The sequence below is a fragment of the Chiloscyllium plagiosum genome, chromosome 10 (genome assembly GCF_004010195.1).
Source record: "Chiloscyllium plagiosum isolate BGI_BamShark_2017 chromosome 10, ASM401019v2, whole genome shotgun sequence".
NCBI classification, from domain to species: domain Eukaryota; kingdom Metazoa; phylum Chordata; class Chondrichthyes; order Orectolobiformes; family Hemiscylliidae; genus Chiloscyllium; species Chiloscyllium plagiosum.
The window spans coordinates 26,615,438-26,635,474 of record NC_057719.1 but is presented as its reverse complement, the minus strand read 5'-3'; the positions used below and the strand labels follow the sequence as shown (position 1 = coordinate 26,635,474).

Genomic DNA, 20,037 nt, shown 5'->3' with positions numbered 1-20,037 from the left:
AGAGTGACACCACTGCCATCCAGGGAGATGCAAGCAACAGAATGCCTCAGCCCTTTAAACTGTGACGGCATTGTGATATCAGCAGCCAAAATTCACGAACAAAGAAATTAAAGGGTATCACATTTTCTCACCAATTTTTACAGTTCATGAGGTGGGTAGGGAGATTATTGAAGAATATAAATGACTTTTTTCCTCCAAGTTATATAAATTTGCATTTCAATTTTTAGTTTCATTATTTTATTCGCTGAAGCAAGTGGTCAATCATAAAAGAGAATATATTACAAAACCTATTTTATGCCTGTGCTTGTGTTAATAGGAAATAGTTTAAGTGTCCAAACCAGGCATTTTAGCTTTGTCCTGCTGCAGTGTTTTTGTAGTCTTGAAATACTTGCCATAATCTTCCTTTCAGATTTGTTACCAATATTTTTGAGTAAGTTATTATTAGTGTCTCTCAAGGTAAACATTAAAGCCCAAAATATAGGGACAGGCTTTTGTATGATAAAATTAAGATGATTGTTGTAAGGAAAGTCCTATATTATTAATTGATCAATGCCATATTAAAAGACAGTTAAGATCTTACTTTTGGCGATCCGACTTGTATGTTGCTGTGAGCTCATCAAATAATGGGCTGTTCATTTCCATAAAAGCCTTCAGTACATTGTAGACTAAAGCGACAATTGCCCTGCAAAAACAGACCAATGCTTAGAGAACGTTTTGACCAAGTTGCCATGAACCACAACATGCTGCAACAAAAAAAGAAAAAAATTGGCTACTTCAGTATTGAAAATATGCTGATAAACTGAAGTGATTACCAGAAATTAATATAAACTAGCATTGAATCACAGATTCCCTAAAGTGTGGAAACAGACTATTCAGCCCATCAAGTCCATACCGACCCTCCAAAGAGTATCCCACTTCTCTACCTTATCCTTTTAACCCTGTATTTCTTATGGCTAATCCATCGAGCCTGCACATCTTTGGACTGTAGGAGGAAATCCACACAGATGGACACAGAGAATGTCTGTGTGGAGTTTACACAGTCACCAGAGGCTGAAATCAAACCCGGATGCCTCGCGCAACAGTAGTTATCAGATTCCCTCTAGTATGGTTAGATCTGCTACATACAAAACTGAAAAATAGAACATTAGGGGACAAATGTCAGTACATTTAAACAAATGTATTTACAGAGATTGTTTATAACCAATTTATTTATTACGAGAAAAAATGCTTGAAATTAAGGCAGGGAGGAAAATTCAGTAAAATAATATCTTAAATTACACATGTCTACACATTGTTCAAATCAAAAGAGACTTGAACACAGAAGGTTTAAAGTAAATAGCATAATTTTTCAAATTGGAACAGATGATAAGTCAAGCATAATGTTCTGAATATTCCCAAATGTTGGCTGTCAATTTCTGAGTGTTTCATGGAAGGCTTCTCTCCATGAACTCTAGAGTATTTTCTCATGTAAATGTTATACTGCTCACCTAATTAATCATGCACCATGTCCCCACTGCACTGCTCTTGCTTTACACTGCATTCAGCAGGAGCCAAAGTACTCACCATTGTTGGGACTTAAGGGTTTCTTGTTACTGGTGTCAAAATTAAGGCCATAAGATATAGGAGCAGAATTAGACCATTAGCTCCTTGAGTCTGCTCTGCCATTGAATCATGGCTGATAAGTTTCTCAACTCCATTCTCGTGCCTTCTCCCCAAACATCTTGAATCCCTTACAATTTCTGTCTTAAATACTCTGGTCAAAGGAATTCCTCTTTATCTCAGTTCTAAAGGATTGTCCCTGGACTGAGGCTGTGCCCTCAGGTCCTGGTCTCTCTCACTAATGGAAACATCTTCTCCACGTCTATTCTATTCAGGCCCCTCAGTCTTTTTTAAGTTTCAATGAGATCCCCCCTCATCTTCCTAAATTCCATTGAATATTAGACCCATTCTCCTGCTCCTTGGATGCTGTGTTTTTCCAGCACCACACTCTCAATTCTGATCTCCAGCATTTGCAGTCCTCACTTTCACCAAAGTCTTCAATCACTTCTCACATGACAAGCTCTTCATCCCCAGGATCATTCTTGTAAAACTCCTCTGGACCCTCTCCTCCTTTAGATTTGGGGCCTAAATTCCAGCTTTGCACCAGTTCAAATACTGCAAGCCAGGAATAGCCCTTCATAATTATAGTACACCCTGATTTGCTGACGAAGACCCAGAGGTTCTTGTGGACAAGGCTGTGGACTGGAGAGGCAACACCTTTTCTCAGGACTACCAGCAAAGACCATGGCACCAGACCTTGCAAGCATGTACAAAGTTGCTACTCGGTCAGCGCTTGCCAGGAGGGCAAGACAGATTAATAGCCTCCCGCCCTTCACAAAGGTCACCATCCGCTTTCTGCTACGCTCTCACTAATGCTGCTCCTGCACACATCTCTGCTAAGACTGATGGTTTATGACTTTCACCATCGCACGGAACATCTTTCAAGAGCTCTCATCCACCCCATTCCGTCAGGCTACTAACTCCTCCTGTCCTCTGCACTTTTGACTCGTCTGGACAGCTTTCATCCATCCATACCAATAGTTAACAGCTGTGTCAGCTATTTTCGTTTTACTTAATCTCTCCCGTTGACTCATTCCAAGAGAAAACAACCCATCATAGGGCTGAAAGCCAAGATAGGTAATGGGATGTCCATTATTCATTGCCTCACTCCACAGGAGAGGATCCTTGAGCTTGTAAGAGGGGATAGAAACTGCTCATGTGCCAGCAACCATGCAAGATTCAGTATCAACAGCAGGGGTGCTCTTTACCGACATGGTCATGTTTGCTGAATACACCAGCATACTCATGCCATCTGCATGCAGTAATAGCACCTGCATGGTCTGGACCCAGAGGATAGCGGACCCACTCCAGCCAACACAATCACTTCCAATTCTGAGGAAGAAGTCACAAATCTCTCAGAGGAATCACCAGCCTCCTTCACCCTCCAACTCAATACTGACACTTCAGTGGGTACTCTGCCTCAATTTAGAGTCGAAGGCACATTCTATTGAGCACATCACAGGCACGCCCTAGCCAAGGAAGAAACAATGTGGTTTGCTTAATCTCGTAGAACTGGAGACCTGCTAGCTGTTCAGCCTCAAGGACACCATGGCGTCAGCCATTAATAACTTTGACAAAATTCATAAGCTAACAGGAGCAGCAGGCAGGTTTGTCAGAGACATGTGGGAAGCTAAATTAAAAGCTGGATGAGTTCACCAATGAAATCTGTAGAAGCTTGAGCATTACTTGTAGAAGTGAGCAATTCGAAAGTTAAATGTAGTTAGACAGGAATAATCTCAGCAGAGTCATTGCTGAATTACAGAAAGTACACAGAAAAAATAAAATTCTCCAAGGTAACAAATATTTCCATTCCAAATGAAAAAATACATACGGATTCCAATGTTCTTTAGAGATTCTATACAGGCTGGGAAACATGATGGGCAGGATGACAGCAGAGTTCTCTTCTATGAGACTCATAATGTATTCATTGTTCCAGTAATAAAGTGCCCTTTCAGCCACCTTTAGGGAAGAAAAACAATTAGATTTACAGCAATATTTAAAATTTTTGTAGTGCTCTGAACTAACACAAGCACTAGGATGACAAATATTTCAATGCGGAGAGATGCAACCATTTGATGCCAAGCATGATGTGCTGCATGTTATCAGCTCAACTAACATACCACAAAGAGTCAGGGTCCTAATTAGGCAGATACTTGGAAATTTAACAATGAACTTGCACACTAGTATGATAATTTAGGTTTGCATTTACACTCTGGGTTACGTGCCAACTTAGATTACTATTACATTATATTATATACACTGTGAACTTCCTTACTGTTTGGTAACAGACCAACCAGCAACTGACAATTTAGAGACCAAAATGGAGACTTCTTATTCGAAAGTCATGTGTGGTGTCAGCCAGCTGACTTAAAGCTATAATGCCTTTCTGAGATCTGCGCAATAATACAGAGCACACTCTACAGACAGACAGTCAGTATTTGTTCTCATTACTAGGTGATCTCCTATGCTTCAATCAGGAACTAAAACAACTTTCAAAAGTAGAACTTGCCCACAGTTTTGTTTTTTTTTAAATTGTGAGATCAGACTGTTGACATTCATCAGCACACACTGCCTACAATGGCCTCGTCAAGTTGACATAGGGTAGTTTTTGGCTTAATGTAATCTCATGGGCATAGACACGGGGAAGTAGCAATTGCAGATCAGCCTTTCAAGCATGAGAGATTCATTAGTGTTAACACTTGAGAAGTATGTTCCCAATACAGAATTTCTATTTACAAGTATCTAATAAAGCCAGTAGTTAAAGCAAATGCTGAAAATTGTTGGGGAAATCAAACCTAATTGAAACACAAAAAAAGCTTTAGTCAAACTAATGTTATTCAATTTTGTTGATATGGTGCATGCCATAGACTAGAAATAATGGAATGTAAATATGCCATGCCCATACCACTGTTGGATTTTTTTTTTAAATAAGATGATGAATGAAACTTTACAGTCATTTTGGCATATCTGGGTATTGGTACTGGGTGACATTACAGAAGTTCATCTCTTTCAGTGTGAATCACTTCTCACGAATGCCAACATCCTAATGGTATTGGAAAATCAGTTCAACTTTACCACACCAGAAGCATCATTAACCATCCACGTTTGGATTTCATCTATTCAACAGACAGTCTATCCAATGTTGTTAATCTGATATACTTAGGGAGTTTAATCCTAATTCCACTCAGTCTTGCATAATTTCATAAATTAAACTATAAATTAAGTGGTGCATGACTGAATTCATTGAAACTATTGAATTAATGTCACAACCTCATACTCATTATTAAAAACCTCAATTGTTCATTTTAAAATAGGTAACACACCAAGCTATTCAGTTTTGTATACCCTTGAAATATAAAATGATAATTGTAGCTAATTAATAGTAGTTAGCTTATAATTTATGGGCTGACTTCTGGAATGATTTGACAAAAACTTTTCTTCATTCACTCAACAATTCATAAGTAACCTAATGGAGAATTGCTATACTCAAGTTCAACTTCAACCTGGGCTAGGAATGTTAAACAGTTCGGCAAGTCAATTCAATTTGATTGATATCCAGATCTAAATTTCTGATCATAAAATGCTAATTATCTCCTTGGGGAAGTGTTGAGATGCAGGGTTTAAGGATTTATTTCATCCCATGTCAAGGTGCTAAACTCAATGTTCTTGCACCAGGAAAGAGACCTAAGTTCAGACAAAAGCAAATATCTGCATTATGCAAAATCAAGATTACTTTGCAGTGTGAAAGTAGGAATGTGATGCTGCAATTAATGTATATACCATTTCTTATTAAACTTTATGTTTGAAAAAAATGAATTCTATACATATTTAACCGGTGCTTCTTCAGCTTCCTGTAGACCATGTGCTACAAAATAGTTGAAATAATGATTGGTACACAATTCAGGCTGTGGAGCCAAGCAGGTATATTGTGATATAAAGAATATTTTAATTGAAATGGAGAGAATGCTAATCTTAATTTAATCTGCTGTTAATGGGTTTTCAAATGTATGTATGCAACAAATTGAAATAGAAACCATTCATAGAAGGAGTACCTTGTCCGCTATTCAGTATGATCATCCAACTCAGCACCCATGCTCCCAATGAACAAACATAGAATACAGTTAAATAATCATGTGTTGGTATTAAAGAACCTAGCAAACAGGACTTCCAAGATTATTGCAGGCACTTCAAGAAAACTTACCAAAAACTCCAGAGACTAATTAATTTCAAAACTTTTTTTTTTAAGTATTGGGACTTCTCGGTAGTGATCAGAAATTTAGTGGCATAGCATTGCTGTTCTTTTTCTTAATTATGATTTTTATTTAAAATGTTATTTTAAAAAATGTTCCAAATGTATGCATTTTTAATAAAAATGTCGACAGTAAGTAGGAAAGCAGGTCAAGGTATAGGCTACAATTTTTGTAAACAAATTAAACTGGAGGGCAGCAAAAATAACAAACATTACAATACTACAATCGTCAAGAGACAAATACTAGCTGAAAAGATGAAGTAGCAGGTTTAACCTGATTCTCAAATTTTCTTCCTGGACCTTTAAGAATTTTTAAATATCTAATATATGAAATAAAGAAAAAAAATATTTATTGTCATTTATTTCCAAACACCCCTAACTCAATAAATTAATTTATTACACTAGCAGATTGAACATACTTCTGTTGTATGGAGAAAAAATAATTCATGTCAAAATCCCAAAACTGTGGCGTGCTAATGGCAATATTGTTTCCACCGATAGCACAAGAAGCAACTTCTAACCTGAAAATGAGGGCTGGAAACACATCTGGAAATTTGTTTGAAGAGTGGGTCCTGAATTTTTACAAATTGTACAGGTTCAATAACATCCAAGATTTCCTCCAACTCCCCAAGGAACATGACCTAGTATGAAATAAAGCAATAATTTTCACAAAATATTTTAACATTTATGATGTTCTCAACATAAGTCACTTAACCTTGTGGACCTGTAATTTAGCATATCAATGCTTCTGCAAATTCTGTATATTTGAATCCATTTCTTAATCTGGTTTCCTAATCACATCTCCTGAAAGTATTCACTAATCAAAAGGTAACATTCGATAAATCTCAGTAACACTCTGCTCAACTTCATGACAATTTGTTTCATTATGTGGAGCCTAAACATCTCCTTGTCCAACATTCACTTCTCACACTAATAGTGGTTGCTATTTCCCCAGTCGAGCCCAGAAACTAAGAGGTGAAGTACCATGATACCCTTACTACTATTGACCATCACCAGCTACCTCAGCACAGGCCAGAAATGTAAATCATGATTTGATCTGAACAATTCCATTCCATGCTTGTAATAGCAGAGATGTTGGGGACTCCAGAATATCATAGCTTTCATCTTATTTAGCATTTGAATTATTCCAAAGTATCATTTTATTCTTTTAATATATCAATAGCTTAAACTTATGTTGACATTCAGTGTGTATAATTTCAGGAATAACATCCTATTAGACTAATAAAATATTGTTTTTTGTTTGCTAATTCATAATCATAAGACATTTTACAAGTAAAATTCATGACATGCTAATAAAGCATCTCTTTAGTCAATCTTCATTTTGTCACATTGGCAAATTTATTTTAATCTCAAGTTTTATTGATCTAAGAGCTAGGTATTAACAAAAATATGTACAAAATAAAAAAATCATCTATGTTTATTGCCCATTTAAAGAATCTTCTTTCAATGAAATCCAAAGTTTTTTTTAAAAAAGAAAATCATACTAATCTAACAATTTCATTTCATTCTATAGTGGAAGCACTTAAGAGCATTATTTCTGTATCATTGAGTTCTCTAACATGACGTCTTAAAATATAACACTTTGAAATTATTGCATTATTGTGAAACCTGTAACAAAAGAAGTATAACTCATTAGAAAACTTCAACAATTAAGGACATAATACCCCATGATCCATCTTTGCATACCAGATCTCTAAATATTGCTTCTACTAAATTTGAAATGAAACCTAAAGTACTTTTCAAAATGAATGGAATTTTCAACTGTGACAGAAGCAGGAAATGGGTAGGAGTGAATTAGCCACTCAACCCTGAGAGACAATTGCACAGGATCATCGCAGGTGGTCAAATCTATATTACCCATTTTGACATTGCTGGAGTTGAAAGTTCCAAAATAAATCTTCATTAATCATTGCCAATTATAAATTGGGTCTTAAATAGTAATAGTAAAAGCTGAGTATATGCATTTTACCTTGCTTTCACACAATAGTTTATCAACAGACCAAGAATTTAAATAGAATCGCTCAAAAACACATGTTCTACAGCACAAATCTGGACAAGCACATTACAGATTTGATAGTTTTACAGATGATTTATTCAAATGTCCTACATGGTTAATTTAGAAAATTCTACTGCTCATGATGCAGAAAAGAAAAGTAATAAGCAGTCTTACTACTTCACCAGGATCATTATTTTGTCAAAGTCTTGGGGTGCTGCTGTGACCCGAATAAGCAGGAATGCCTGTCCCCATATTCTGACTTGGAAACCTGGAATATGATTGGTTCAGTGTCAGAGATGACTGGCTGTCAATCATACCTGACACACAGAACATAGATGATCTCACCATGCAATGGGGAAGTCGGAACAGATGGAAGTTGTGACACCAGGACATGTTTTTATTTTAGAAAAACAATTTTAAGGCACAAACCTATGAAATGAAATGAAGTTTGAAAAAAAAGTGCAAGTTTCTATGAAGCAAAGCTTATAGGTTCACTCAAAATGAAACCAAATGCCTCAAAACTTTAAAATTATAAATTTGGAAACAAAAATGAATATTTATACATTAAACATGAAAATTGGTCATAGCATACCAGAATCTGTCATCAGCATTAGGTTTTCATTAGAAAATGAGACTGCACATTTAAATTAATAGATTTATGTCAGAATTTCTCTGCTAGCTATTCTCCACTTCAAGCTTTAATTTCATATTATATCAGTTCACATCCAAGCTAATATCAAAAAGCCAAACTAATGTGGTCAATGCTCATTTATCTGTATGAACCAATCATGTACTGCAGTCTGCCCCAAGACATGCATTTCAATTAAATCAATCAGGTTACTTTACAAATAATGGAAATTATAGCCACATTATTGGCAGTTCTAATCGGTTAAACTATTCTGAAATTACTTCCATAATATTGGCTGCTATGGATATACAGAATTGTGAAAAACTGTCAAGAGAAAAGAACAGAAGTCAGAGTTACAAACTCCAGCGATCATATTAGGAAGTTGGAAAGGGTATTACTGATGGGGTAATATTTAACTACAAGAGGACTATGTGAACAATTGTAAAATGTTGTGCAGATAGTATTAGATGGACTGTTTGTACTTAAAGTTGATAAGGCACCGGGTTCAGATTAAATGCATCCAGGGACATTGCTGTAAGAGAGTGGAAAGAGAGGTACTGGCCATAATTTTCCACTACTCTTCAGAGTGAAGCACGGTATGAGAAGACTGGAGAATTTCAACGTGTGCCATATTTACATAAGGGTGTAAAGATGAATCCAGCATCTACAGTTTGGTCAGTTTAACCTCAGAGCTGGTTAAAATTTTGGAAATTATAATCTGGGACAAAGTTAACAGCTACTTGGTTAAATGCTGATTACGGAAAGCTGGCACAGATTTGTTACTGGAAAATAGCAAGACTAAATTGCTTGATTTTTTTTAACCAAATGCATTGATGAATGTGTTACAGGTGATATGCATAGGAGTTCCAAACAGCATTTGATAATTTGCCATATAACTACTTGTGAGCAAAGTTTGAGCCCATGAAATAAAAAGGACAGTAGCAATATAGAAATTGACTGAGAAACAGGAAACAAAGTAGCGGTTAACAGTTGTTTTACAACTGGAGGAGAATGCATACTGGAGCACCCTAAGAGCTAGTTATCAGTACTCTGCTCTTCCAAATGAAGATGCGCACATATAAATCTAAAATGATCTAAATGTCAAATACATGAAAATTTGCAGATAATATTAAACTTGGAAGCACTGTAGATCGACAGGATAGTGTAGAACCTAAAAACGCCAAAGGGTGGTGAAATGTATGTGCACATGGCAAAGATACTTAACTTTGAGAAGTATCAAGTAATCTGTTGTGGAGGAATGCCATTGAGAAACATAATAAAAGCAAGGTTACATTTCAAAAGGGGATGCAGGAACAGAGGGACATGGATGTTTATATGCAGATTTCACCAAAAATGGCAGAACAGGTTGAGAGACAGTTAATAAAGCACATAATATTCCAGGTTTATAAATAGTGGCCGAATATAAAAACAAAGAAGTTGTTTTATATAGGTGTAATACACTAGTTTGGTATTGTTACAAGGCTGTTCATTCTGGTTATGTCATCCTTGATTTTGTTCAGAGAGGTTGTAAATGGCCCAGACTCTGAAAAGTCAGAGTCTGGATAGATTTTAGGGCCATTTGTTTACAAATAACAGATACTGTCTCAGGCAGTACGCTTTCAAGTTTAATAAAAGACTTGTATAATTAAAAGGGGAGTGGCCAGATCAGCAGCTCTGGCAGTTTAGCAGCAGTAGGTGTGTGTGAAGCAGCTGCCACTCTTTCTTCTAACTCCAAACCTGTGAGCCTTTGTTTCATTTTTACCTGCTGTGCAAAGGAGTGTTTATTGGGATTGTTGCAAGTATTTTCAAACAGCATCATTACGTCAGGATAACCTGTCGTGTTCGGATAGGATAAGTTATTTTGGTATTATATTTTCTGTGCTGTGTATTTCATTCAGTAATCTTGTAAATAAATTCTGTTTTGTTTAAAACTAAATAGTCTGACCAGCTGATTCTCTCCTGGAATATCCACTGTACACTTGCTTAAATCAAGTAATGGTTAGGGTCTGGGCTACATTCTAGAAATGTTGAGAGGGGTCTGGCCTGGTCCATAATATAATATTCTAGTTGATACTATTAATTTCTGGATACCACACTTTATGAAGGATGCAGAGGTATTACAGCCATTATGAAAATCAGTTTAATCAAGAGATTAGGAAGTGAATGGAATTAATTGAAAAAAAAAAAGGTAAGGTTTGTGGGGGGGTAGGAAAGATGGGAGGAGAGAACCTGATACTTCATGAATTGTTCCTTCAGATTGCCAATGCAGACAATGGGCTAAATGGGTTGCTGCGCTGCAACCATTCAAAGATTCCTTGCTTCTAACGGATTCTTCCATTCTTACAGAAGGAAGCTAGTTAAATATTTTCACAATTTTAAAACAGACATTCAAACATCAGTATTATGTGAAACAGCAGCAATCTATTTAGAAAACCCACATCTTAGCATTCTCACAACAGATTTTCCACAAAAGATTCAAGAAAATAATTTGTTTCATGGCATTTTAGACCTTTAATTCTCTTTTGTAATTATGAGATTGTAAGTACTTCGTTGTGACATCCTAATAAATATTTAGGAGTGTTTGTTATTAGATCCTTTCTTCTATATGATCAACAAAAACAAAAAAGATGTTTTTAAGAACTTCTTGAATGTAGTAACTTCAGCAGCAAACAGAATTTTTAATAGAAACAATTCTGAAGATAATCAGTGCAGTCAAGCACTTGAGTGCTAAGGAAGAAGCTGAATGATAACAGTGAACAGTTTTTAAGTTTTGTAATTAGCATTTTTCACCATTTATCGTTGCAGCCTACACTTTCCTTTAGACATATTTAAAAAGGTGTAGGTTCAAATTGTATACTTACCTCTTTTTGACTGCAGGTTTTTGGCCAAAACTTCAGTAAACCCCTGACGACCTGAAGCATACAGGACAAATATTTTAAGATCAACCCAATTTAGCATTCTTTGTGAAAAAGAGTATTCATTGGGAATTATTTGTGAAACCTACCGGTTCCGTTAACGTTGGATCTTTTTCTAGAAACTGTACTACACAATATGCCAGCTGTTGATAAAAGTAAATTGACTGTTAGAGTAAAAAGAACACTTTCTTTTAAAAAAAATACCAATTGTACCATACCCAAACCAAAAGTCTTTGTACAATATGCATACAGAAATCAAATCAAGACAGCAGAAATTGGTCATGTATTACAATCAAGCTTTGCCTGAAATACTATCCACCTTTGAGATTACAAAGATGCAAGATTGTATATCAGAAAGAAAAATTAAACAGAATTGTGATGGTTTTTCTGTAAGTTATTGTCCTTGAGTAGTACAGTATTGTTTCTTACGACCTTGTTACAGTTCTACCACCTATAGCTGGTATAATGACAACAATGCAATTTTCCCATTACAGAACAACCACAATTATCCGAGCAGGACGGGTAGGGAGTATTTTGTTTGGGCAAGAGGTTATTGTACAACAAATTTAATACTATGAACAAACTCTTCAAATTCTTCAACTTCTTCAACTTCCTTCCATCTAGTCTTCCCCAACTGTGAGAATCTAAATTTATAACCGTGCTTGTAAATTGCAATACTGTAGCAGCAAAGTGCAAATATTTGCATAATTTTCCTGAAATTTAATTATCAAGCGAAGCAAAAAATGCAAAAAGAAAATACATAAAACAGATCATTACTACTTTCTTTGCAACATACACATCTGAAATATACTGGAGCACAAACTTTGAAAACTGTTCTCTAAAATAGCTGGTATGCTTAATGTGATTTCAGTAATGCTTGTGTCACCAACTGCTCATACCACATAAAAACTTAGTTTAATGAAACTGAGTTACTGACAAGTTTCAGTACACAGCTAAATAAAAACAAATTGTATATCCGTAATTCCTTATGATTAGCTAACAAAATTACTAATGAAATTATACCACAGTGGAGATCTTTATGAACGCAATTGTTGGCATAACACATACTGAGAAAAAGTCTCCAGCCACATTGGATGGAGTCCTTCAACCCACACAACAGCCAGTCATGGACTCTTCATATCATTTCTAAATGTCCCTAGGAGAATGCTATAACAATATAAAGCATGGAAGAATTGTTTCACAGCCAGCTTTCATAACTACGAACTCCTTCTCTATTTCTAAAAAAACATATTCATAGTAATATGGACAAAGGCCACCAATTACTGCTTATCTCCAAACACACTCAAAAATGGAGGAGTGAATCACCTCAGCCATTGGTGGTCTGCAATTTCAGCACACAATGAAGAGTTAACCTTACAGTTGTGGTTTATGAGTTACAAAGGCCAATAGGTTTTCTTTCCTCAAGGACAGGAGCTAAACAAATGGATTATGATATATCCCAAATTGCCTGAATTTAACTTCCCAAGCTGCTTTTTAAAAAAACTTTTTGGAATCTGACCTCAAGATCATTAGCCATCGAATTACCGCTAGCCATTGAATTCCTCATTCAGTAAAATAATCACGACAGTAGTTTCCTTCCCTCACCAAAGAATTGAATGTGTTGTTAATTTCAAAATCTTTCTGAAACCCATCTTTCTGAAAATTCACGTTTGAATCCAAACAATGAGGTTTTTGTTCTTAACATTGCACTGAGACAGCTCTCATTAAAGTCACAAATAAACCCAGAGATTACCACGGTGACTGTCGATCATTCCTCAGTTTTCTGTACGTGTTACTACCTTTCACAACCATTAAATGAAAAACGGTCACAACACTCTTGAATCCTACTCTTTAAGCTTTTAAACTAATCTGTTTTGAAGCCATTAAATCCAAAAAACAGACTGAGGTACAGTCAGAACACCTGACTTGTTCTTCCCCATCTTGTTTGTTCACCAAATACTGGAAACATTAATTATCATAATTTGACAATGTTACTAGTGTGCATTCGTAGGTATTAAATAATGTACAAGCATAATTACACAGAATTTGCCTATAAAGTGGTTTCTTTAGTTACAAATTAACTCAGATCTCTAATCATTTTTCCCCTGCATCCCCATTGCAATACCCAAACCAAAATTAGGAATACATAATTTTGAATATTAATACAGTAATATACCAAAAATATTAGAAAGTGTCTCAACTTGATTTCTACTTCATTACAAAAACAGATCACCTTTATCAACTGCCGTCTGAGAGAGCTTGCTGTGCATAAATTGTCTGCTGTGTTTCCTAGATCAAATCAAAGTTTACTCTTCAACAGCATTAATTATTCAGAGCAGTATCTCAGAAATAATCCCATATCTCTCAAACTTCATCAGAAAATTGCTAATTTGAAAACTGGGTAAAGCATACTTGAATACACTTGCCATATGCAAAACTGAAATTTTCAAGGTAGTTCTACGGTGCAACTTTTTGACATAGGAGAAAGTGAGGTCTGCAGATGCTGGAGATCAGAGCTGAAAATGTGTTGCTGGAAAAGCGCAGCAGGTCAGGCAGCATCCAGGGAACAGGAGACGCCCTCCTGAAGAAGGGCTTATGCCCGAAACGTCGATTCTCCTGTTCCCTGGATGCTGCCTGACCTGCTGCGCTTTTCCAGCAACACATTTTCAACTTTTTGACATAACCTACATTTGGTTGGTGGCACTAAGTTCATTACGGGAATATCCTCAACCAACATCCAGAGTTGCCTTTATAAGATACAGGCAGGACACAATGGGAAGATTGATCAGTCTTGATCTCAGTTTACATTCATGAGATGATTGAGTACATCAAATAAATTTAAACACAGTATTGGTGAAAAACAACAAATAACATGAGTGCTGGCCAGAACCATAAAAGGACCAGTTTAAGCATTCCAAATTTGCAACAAGGGATTCAGCTTTGCCATTAAATGAAAAGATTGTTTGGAACTCAAGAATCATGGCACCACTTCCCATCTCAGCATCTATTCTGTATTGATCCTGTGAATTTTCTCTACGGCATTTTGTTTATTTTCTAAAAAAAAATCCTGTTTGATTTCACAAATTATTTTTCCAAATAAATTCCAGGTCACATACTTTAAAAAGTCATTTGACCATGGAACACAAAGATAAATGCTGCACATGTTTATGACTGGAAAAATTCATAATAGACCCTGTTCTCGTTGCAAATGACCTGAGGATAAGTTGCAGCCAAATAGGATTGAATGAATTCAAAGGACAGATTATGCTTTGCTGTCAAAGAACATTAACAAACTATTCAAACAGTTAGAAAATCTGTTGACAATCAAAAGACTGCTAAAGATTGTCAAAACAAAATATAAATAGCAGTAACTCATGCTCTCCTCTACTTGGGAGGAGGTTAGACTTATAGCCTTTGAAAGGAGAAAATAATGTAAACTGTTTTGCAAAATGGAGACTTAAGTGAAATGGGAATGATCATGTCTGCCGTTTATGGCAGAATTTCACACATGAATGGTATCAATGGTCACTTACACCTCTGGACATGAGCAATCTCAATCTGAATAATCTAGCACTAGAAAAATAAGTAAATCAAGTAACATTCCTACCTGTGCATGGAAAAGTGATAAACTCCTCACAGTATGCAAAGGGAGCAGAACCTTAATCAGAAATTGTTTGTGTTCAGCCTTCAGGGGCAATGCAAACCCATTTATTATACTGTCAACAAAAACAAAAGGAATGCTTATCCACCACAGCCTTAAACGTATACAATACTCTACAATTTTTCCGAGAACTTTATTAATAAAGTGTTGATATCAAATAAAAAGAAACAGTTCCAATTAAAAGAGTCATCATCTTCTACATGTAGCTCAATGCTCACATTTTTAAACATTTCAGGCATTTTTTCACCAAACTGCAGATGCTTATGTTGGCCTTGTTTGACAAAAATCAAAAAGACGACCTCCCTTTTCACATCTACACGTTGTAGTACATACAACTGTGCCAAGTAAGGCCAGCAGAATGAGAGCACTGGATTAGAAAACCACAATGATATAAATTCATCAACATTTCAAGGCCACTTCTGTAAGCACGTGTGACAAATGTGTAAAATAAGTCAGCTTAACTATCAATTGTTTTAGAACTTAAAGTCTTAGAAAGACAACCACAGAATCGCAATGATATATTGCGGACAACTCTCCAGTCCACACAGCTCATTTACTTCCCCCGCTTCCATTTCCTTCCCAGCCCCACCCTCCAAAATTTCAGAGCAAAGAGAAAAGAAACTGAATCAATGCACTGTAAGAGACATGTTATACAAGTAATTTATTAAATAATGCAATGCCTATTCCTGTAATACTTGGAGTACAGTAATGTGTTTAACATCGCCTGACCCCTTCAGGCCACTGCAAAGAAGTGTTCTAAAAAGCCAGTTACAGCCGTTTATAAATTCTTGAACCTATTTAAAGCATGTAAATATCTGGCTGCAGTTGAGAACTCAGAACTGAACTGTTTACAATCAGTCTCTTTTATTTTACATCAGTAATAAGGTCGAACATCAGAAATGAAGGATATATTGGGCATAACTCCATGTGCAAATCTTGGATAAAGAATTTCCTGTATAGTTGGGCAAAGGGTAAAACGCAGTAGCCTACTTTTGAGGCAGTTTCATTTAAATGTAGGTGATGGTCATTTAGCTCTTTGAGTCTGCTCTGCCATTTAGTATGATTGTGCTGATTATCCAACTCAGTAACCTGTCACTTCCTTCTCCCCATATGATTTGATCTCTATAGCCCCAAGAATTAACTTAACTCCTCTTTGAAAATATTAAACATTTCTTTGTCAATTGTTTTCTATGGTAGAACTTCACAGACTCACTACTCTCTAGGTGAAGAAATTTCTTCTCATCCCAGTCCTGCTGAATAACTGATTCAGTGTCCTTAGATTGTGATCCCTGGTTCTGGACTTCATGGTCATTGGAAACATCCTGCCTGCATTTAACCCATTTAAATTCAGTTAGGAAGTAGGTTACCAAAGGATGTTGACAGTGAGGAATTTAGTGATGGTGACACCACTGAATGTCATGGGGAAGTGTTTAGATTGTCTCTTGTGAAGATGGTCATTGCCTAATATTTGTGTGATGTGAATGCCGCTAGCCTTTTTTCAGTCTAAATTGGTCGAGGTAGTGTTGTATTTGGACATGGACTGCCTTAATATCTGAGTCGTCACGTATGGTGCTGAACATTGCACAATCAGGGAACGTCCCCACTTCTGATCCTGTGACTGAAGGAAGGTCATTGATGAAGCAGCTGAAGATGGTTGGGCCTAGGAAACTACCTTAAACTACTGTAGAGATGTCCTGGAGCTGAGATGACTGACCGCCAACTGGCTTTGTATGTCCCAGGTATTACCCCAACCAGCAGAGAGTTTCTCCCCACCCTCGATTCCAGATTCCCATTGACTCCAGTTGTGCAAGGGCTCTTTGCTGTCAGATTCAGTTAGAGTCTCATCTGGGCGGCACGGTGGCTTGGCGGTCAGCACTGCGGCTTGGCGGTCAGCACTGCTGCCTCACAGAGCCAAGGACCCGGAAACAATTCCAGCCTCAGGCGACTGGCTGTGTGGAATTTGCACATTCTCCCAGTGTGTGCATGGGTTTCCTCAAAGTGCTCCGGTTTCCTCCCACAATCCAAAGATGTGCAGGTTAGGTGAATTGGCCATAGCGTTCAGGGATATGTAGGTTAGGTGCATTAGTCAGGGATAAATGTCGAGTAATAGGGTAGGGAAATAGGTTGGGGTGGGATACTCTGCAGAGGGTCAGTGTGGACTTGTTGGGCCAAAGGGCCTGTTTCCATGATTCTCTGATTCTAAAGAGTTCTACAGCACGGAGACAGGCCCAAACTAGCCGATATGACTAAAATGTTCATCAACGCTAACCCCATTCCGCTGTACCCTTCTAAGTTGTTCTTATCCACGTTTGTCTAAATGCCTTTTAAAATGTTGTTAAAGTACCCACTTCAACCACTTCCACTGGCAGCTCATTCCATATGCATTCCAACCCCTCTGTGTAAAAAGGTTGCCTCCCAGGTTCCCTTTTATTCTTTCCCCTCTAATCTTAAACTGATGCCCTCTAGCCCTTGATTCCCCAACCCTGAGAAAAAAAAAAAGAGAATGCATTCACCCTGTCCATGATCTTATACACTGCTATAATATCACCCCTCAGTTTCCTACACTCTAAAGAAAAAAAGAGTCATACACATGTCCAACCTCTATAACTCAGTCCCTTGAATCCAGGCAACACCCTTATAAATTTCTTCTGCACTCTTTCCAGTTTAATAACATCCTTCCTACAGCATGGTGACCAAAACTGAACACAATTCACCAAGTGTGGCCTTACCAATGTCCTGTACAACTGCAACATAACTCCCCAACTTCTCAATGCCCTGACTGATGAAGGCCAGTGTGCCAAAAGCCTTCATCACTGTCCTATCTACCTGTGACTCCACGGTCAGAGAACTGTGGACCTCAACTTCAAGACCCTTATATTCCACTATACTCCCAAAGGCCTGAACATTCTCTCCTATCTTGAATTGATTTTCCAAAACGCAAAATCTCTCACTTATCTATATTAAAGTTCTTTGAGGAGGTGTCAAGACAGGTCGACAACGACAGAGCAGTGGATGTGGTGTATATGGATTTCAGCAAGGCATTTGATAGGGTTCCCCATGGTAGGCTCATTCATAAAGTCAGGAAGTATGGGATACAGGGAGATTTGGCTATCTGGATTTAGAATTGGTTGGCTGACAGAAGGCAGAGAGAGTGGTTGTAGATAGAAAATATTCTTCCTGGAGGACAGTATCGAGGGGAGTCCCGCAGGGCTCTGTTCTTGGGCCTCTGCCCTTTGTAGTTTTTATAAATGACTTTGATGAGGTCAAGGGGTGGGTTGGTAAATTTGCAGATGACAAAGGTTGGAAGTGTTGTCGATTGTGTAGAGGGCTACTGCAGACTGCAGCGCGACATAGACAGGATGCAGAGCTGGGCTGAGAAATGCGAGATGGAGTTCAACCTGGATAAATGCGAAGTGATGCATTTTGGAAGTACAGGAGTTTAAGAGCCGTGAGGTTTTGCTGCAGCTCTACGAGTCCCTGGTGAGACCACATTTGGAATATTGTGTCCAGTTCTGGTCGCCCTACTATAGGGCAGATAGACGCTTTGGAGAGGGTGCAAAGAAGGTTTACCAGGATGCTGCCTCGGCTGGAGGGCTTGCCTTATGAAGAGAGATTGAATAAGCTCAGACGTCTCTCTGGAGAGAAGGAAGAGAGGAGACCTAATTGAGGTGTACAAAATAATGAGAGGCATAGATAGAGTCAATAGCCAGAGACTTTTCCTCAGGGCAGGATTGATTGGTACGAGAAGTCATGGTTTGAAGATATTAGGAGCAAGGTATAAAGGAGGTTCTTTACGCAGAGAGCTGTGAATGCATGGAATGCATTGCCAGTTGAGGTGGTGGAAGCGAAGCAAATGGGGTCATTTAAATGACTGCTGGACATGAACATGGACAGCAGTGAGTTGAAGTGTGCGTAGGTTAAGTTACTATATTTTATATTAGGATTAAGTCTCAGCACAACTTCGTGGGCCTAAGGGCCTGTTGTGTGCTGTACTTTTCTATGTTCTAAACACCATTTTCCATTTCTCGGCTCACTTCCCCATCTGATCAAGGTCCAGCTGCAGTTTCTGACGACCTTCCTCACTGTCCACGATGCCTCCTATTTTAGTGAAACTGATGGAGTTAGAACAGCAATCACTCCATCCCTGGGTGGTCTCAAACCACCAACTTTCAATTAACAGCTAAATGCACTGACCAAATATGGTCTTGATGTCAAGGGCTATCACACTCACCTGGAATTCAGCTCTTTTATCCATGCTTGAACCTAGGCTGTAATAAGGTTAGGAGCTGAGCAGGCCTAGTGGAATCCAAACTCTGCATTACTAAGCAGGTTATTGCTGAGCAGGCGCTGCTTGATAGCACTGTTGATGACACCTTCCATCTGTTTACTGCTGATTGAGAGTAGACTGATGGGGCAGTAACTGGCCAGGTTGGATGCGTCCTTTTTGTGTGCAGGACATACCTGGGCAATTTTCCAAACAGTTGGATATCGTTGCAGTACTGAAACATGTGGGTTAGGGGTATAGCAAGTCCAGGAGCACAAGTCTTCAGTATCATTGCAAGAATGTATTTGGGGCAGTATTCAATGCCTCCAACCATTTCTTGCTACCATGTAGAGTGAATTGAATTGGCTAAAGACTGGCATTTGAGATGCTGAGAGCCTCTAAAGGAAGAGAAAGTGAGGACTGTAGATGCTGGAGATCAGAGCTGAAAATGTGTTGCTGGAACAGCGCAGCAGATCAGGCAGCATCCAAAGAACAGGAGAATTGACGTTTCGGGCATAAGCCCTTCTTCAGGAATGAGGAAAGTGTGTCCAGCAGGCTAAGATAAAAGGTAGGAAGGAGGGGCGTTGGAAATGCGATAGGTGGAAGGAGGTCAAGGTGAGGGTGATAGGCCAGAGTGGGGTGGGGGCGGAGAGGTCAGGAAGAAGATTGCAGGTTAGGAAGGCGGTGCTGAGTTCGAGGGATTT

The 20,037-nt window shown here is 37.9% G+C and overlaps 1 protein-coding gene across 1 annotated transcript in view; it reads right to left on the bottom strand.

Moving 5' to 3' along the window:
• The window catches only part of ppp2r5eb (protein phosphatase 2, regulatory subunit B', epsilon), an 89,231-nt gene that overhangs the window by 2,538 nt on the left and 66,656 nt on the right, over window positions 1-20,037 (bottom strand). Inside the window, exons 7-12 of the mRNA XM_043697219.1 lie at window positions 15,016-15,124; window positions 11,498-11,551; window positions 11,355-11,405; window positions 6,370-6,489; window positions 3,431-3,558; window positions 581-682 (exon numbers count right to left, since the gene is read on the bottom strand). Of these exons, the coding sequence (XP_043553154.1) occupies window positions 581-682; window positions 3,431-3,558; window positions 6,370-6,489; window positions 11,355-11,405; window positions 11,498-11,551; window positions 15,016-15,124 (564 nt within the window). The remainder of the gene's footprint in view (window positions 1-580; window positions 683-3,430; window positions 3,559-6,369; window positions 6,490-11,354; window positions 11,406-11,497; window positions 11,552-15,015; window positions 15,125-20,037) is intronic.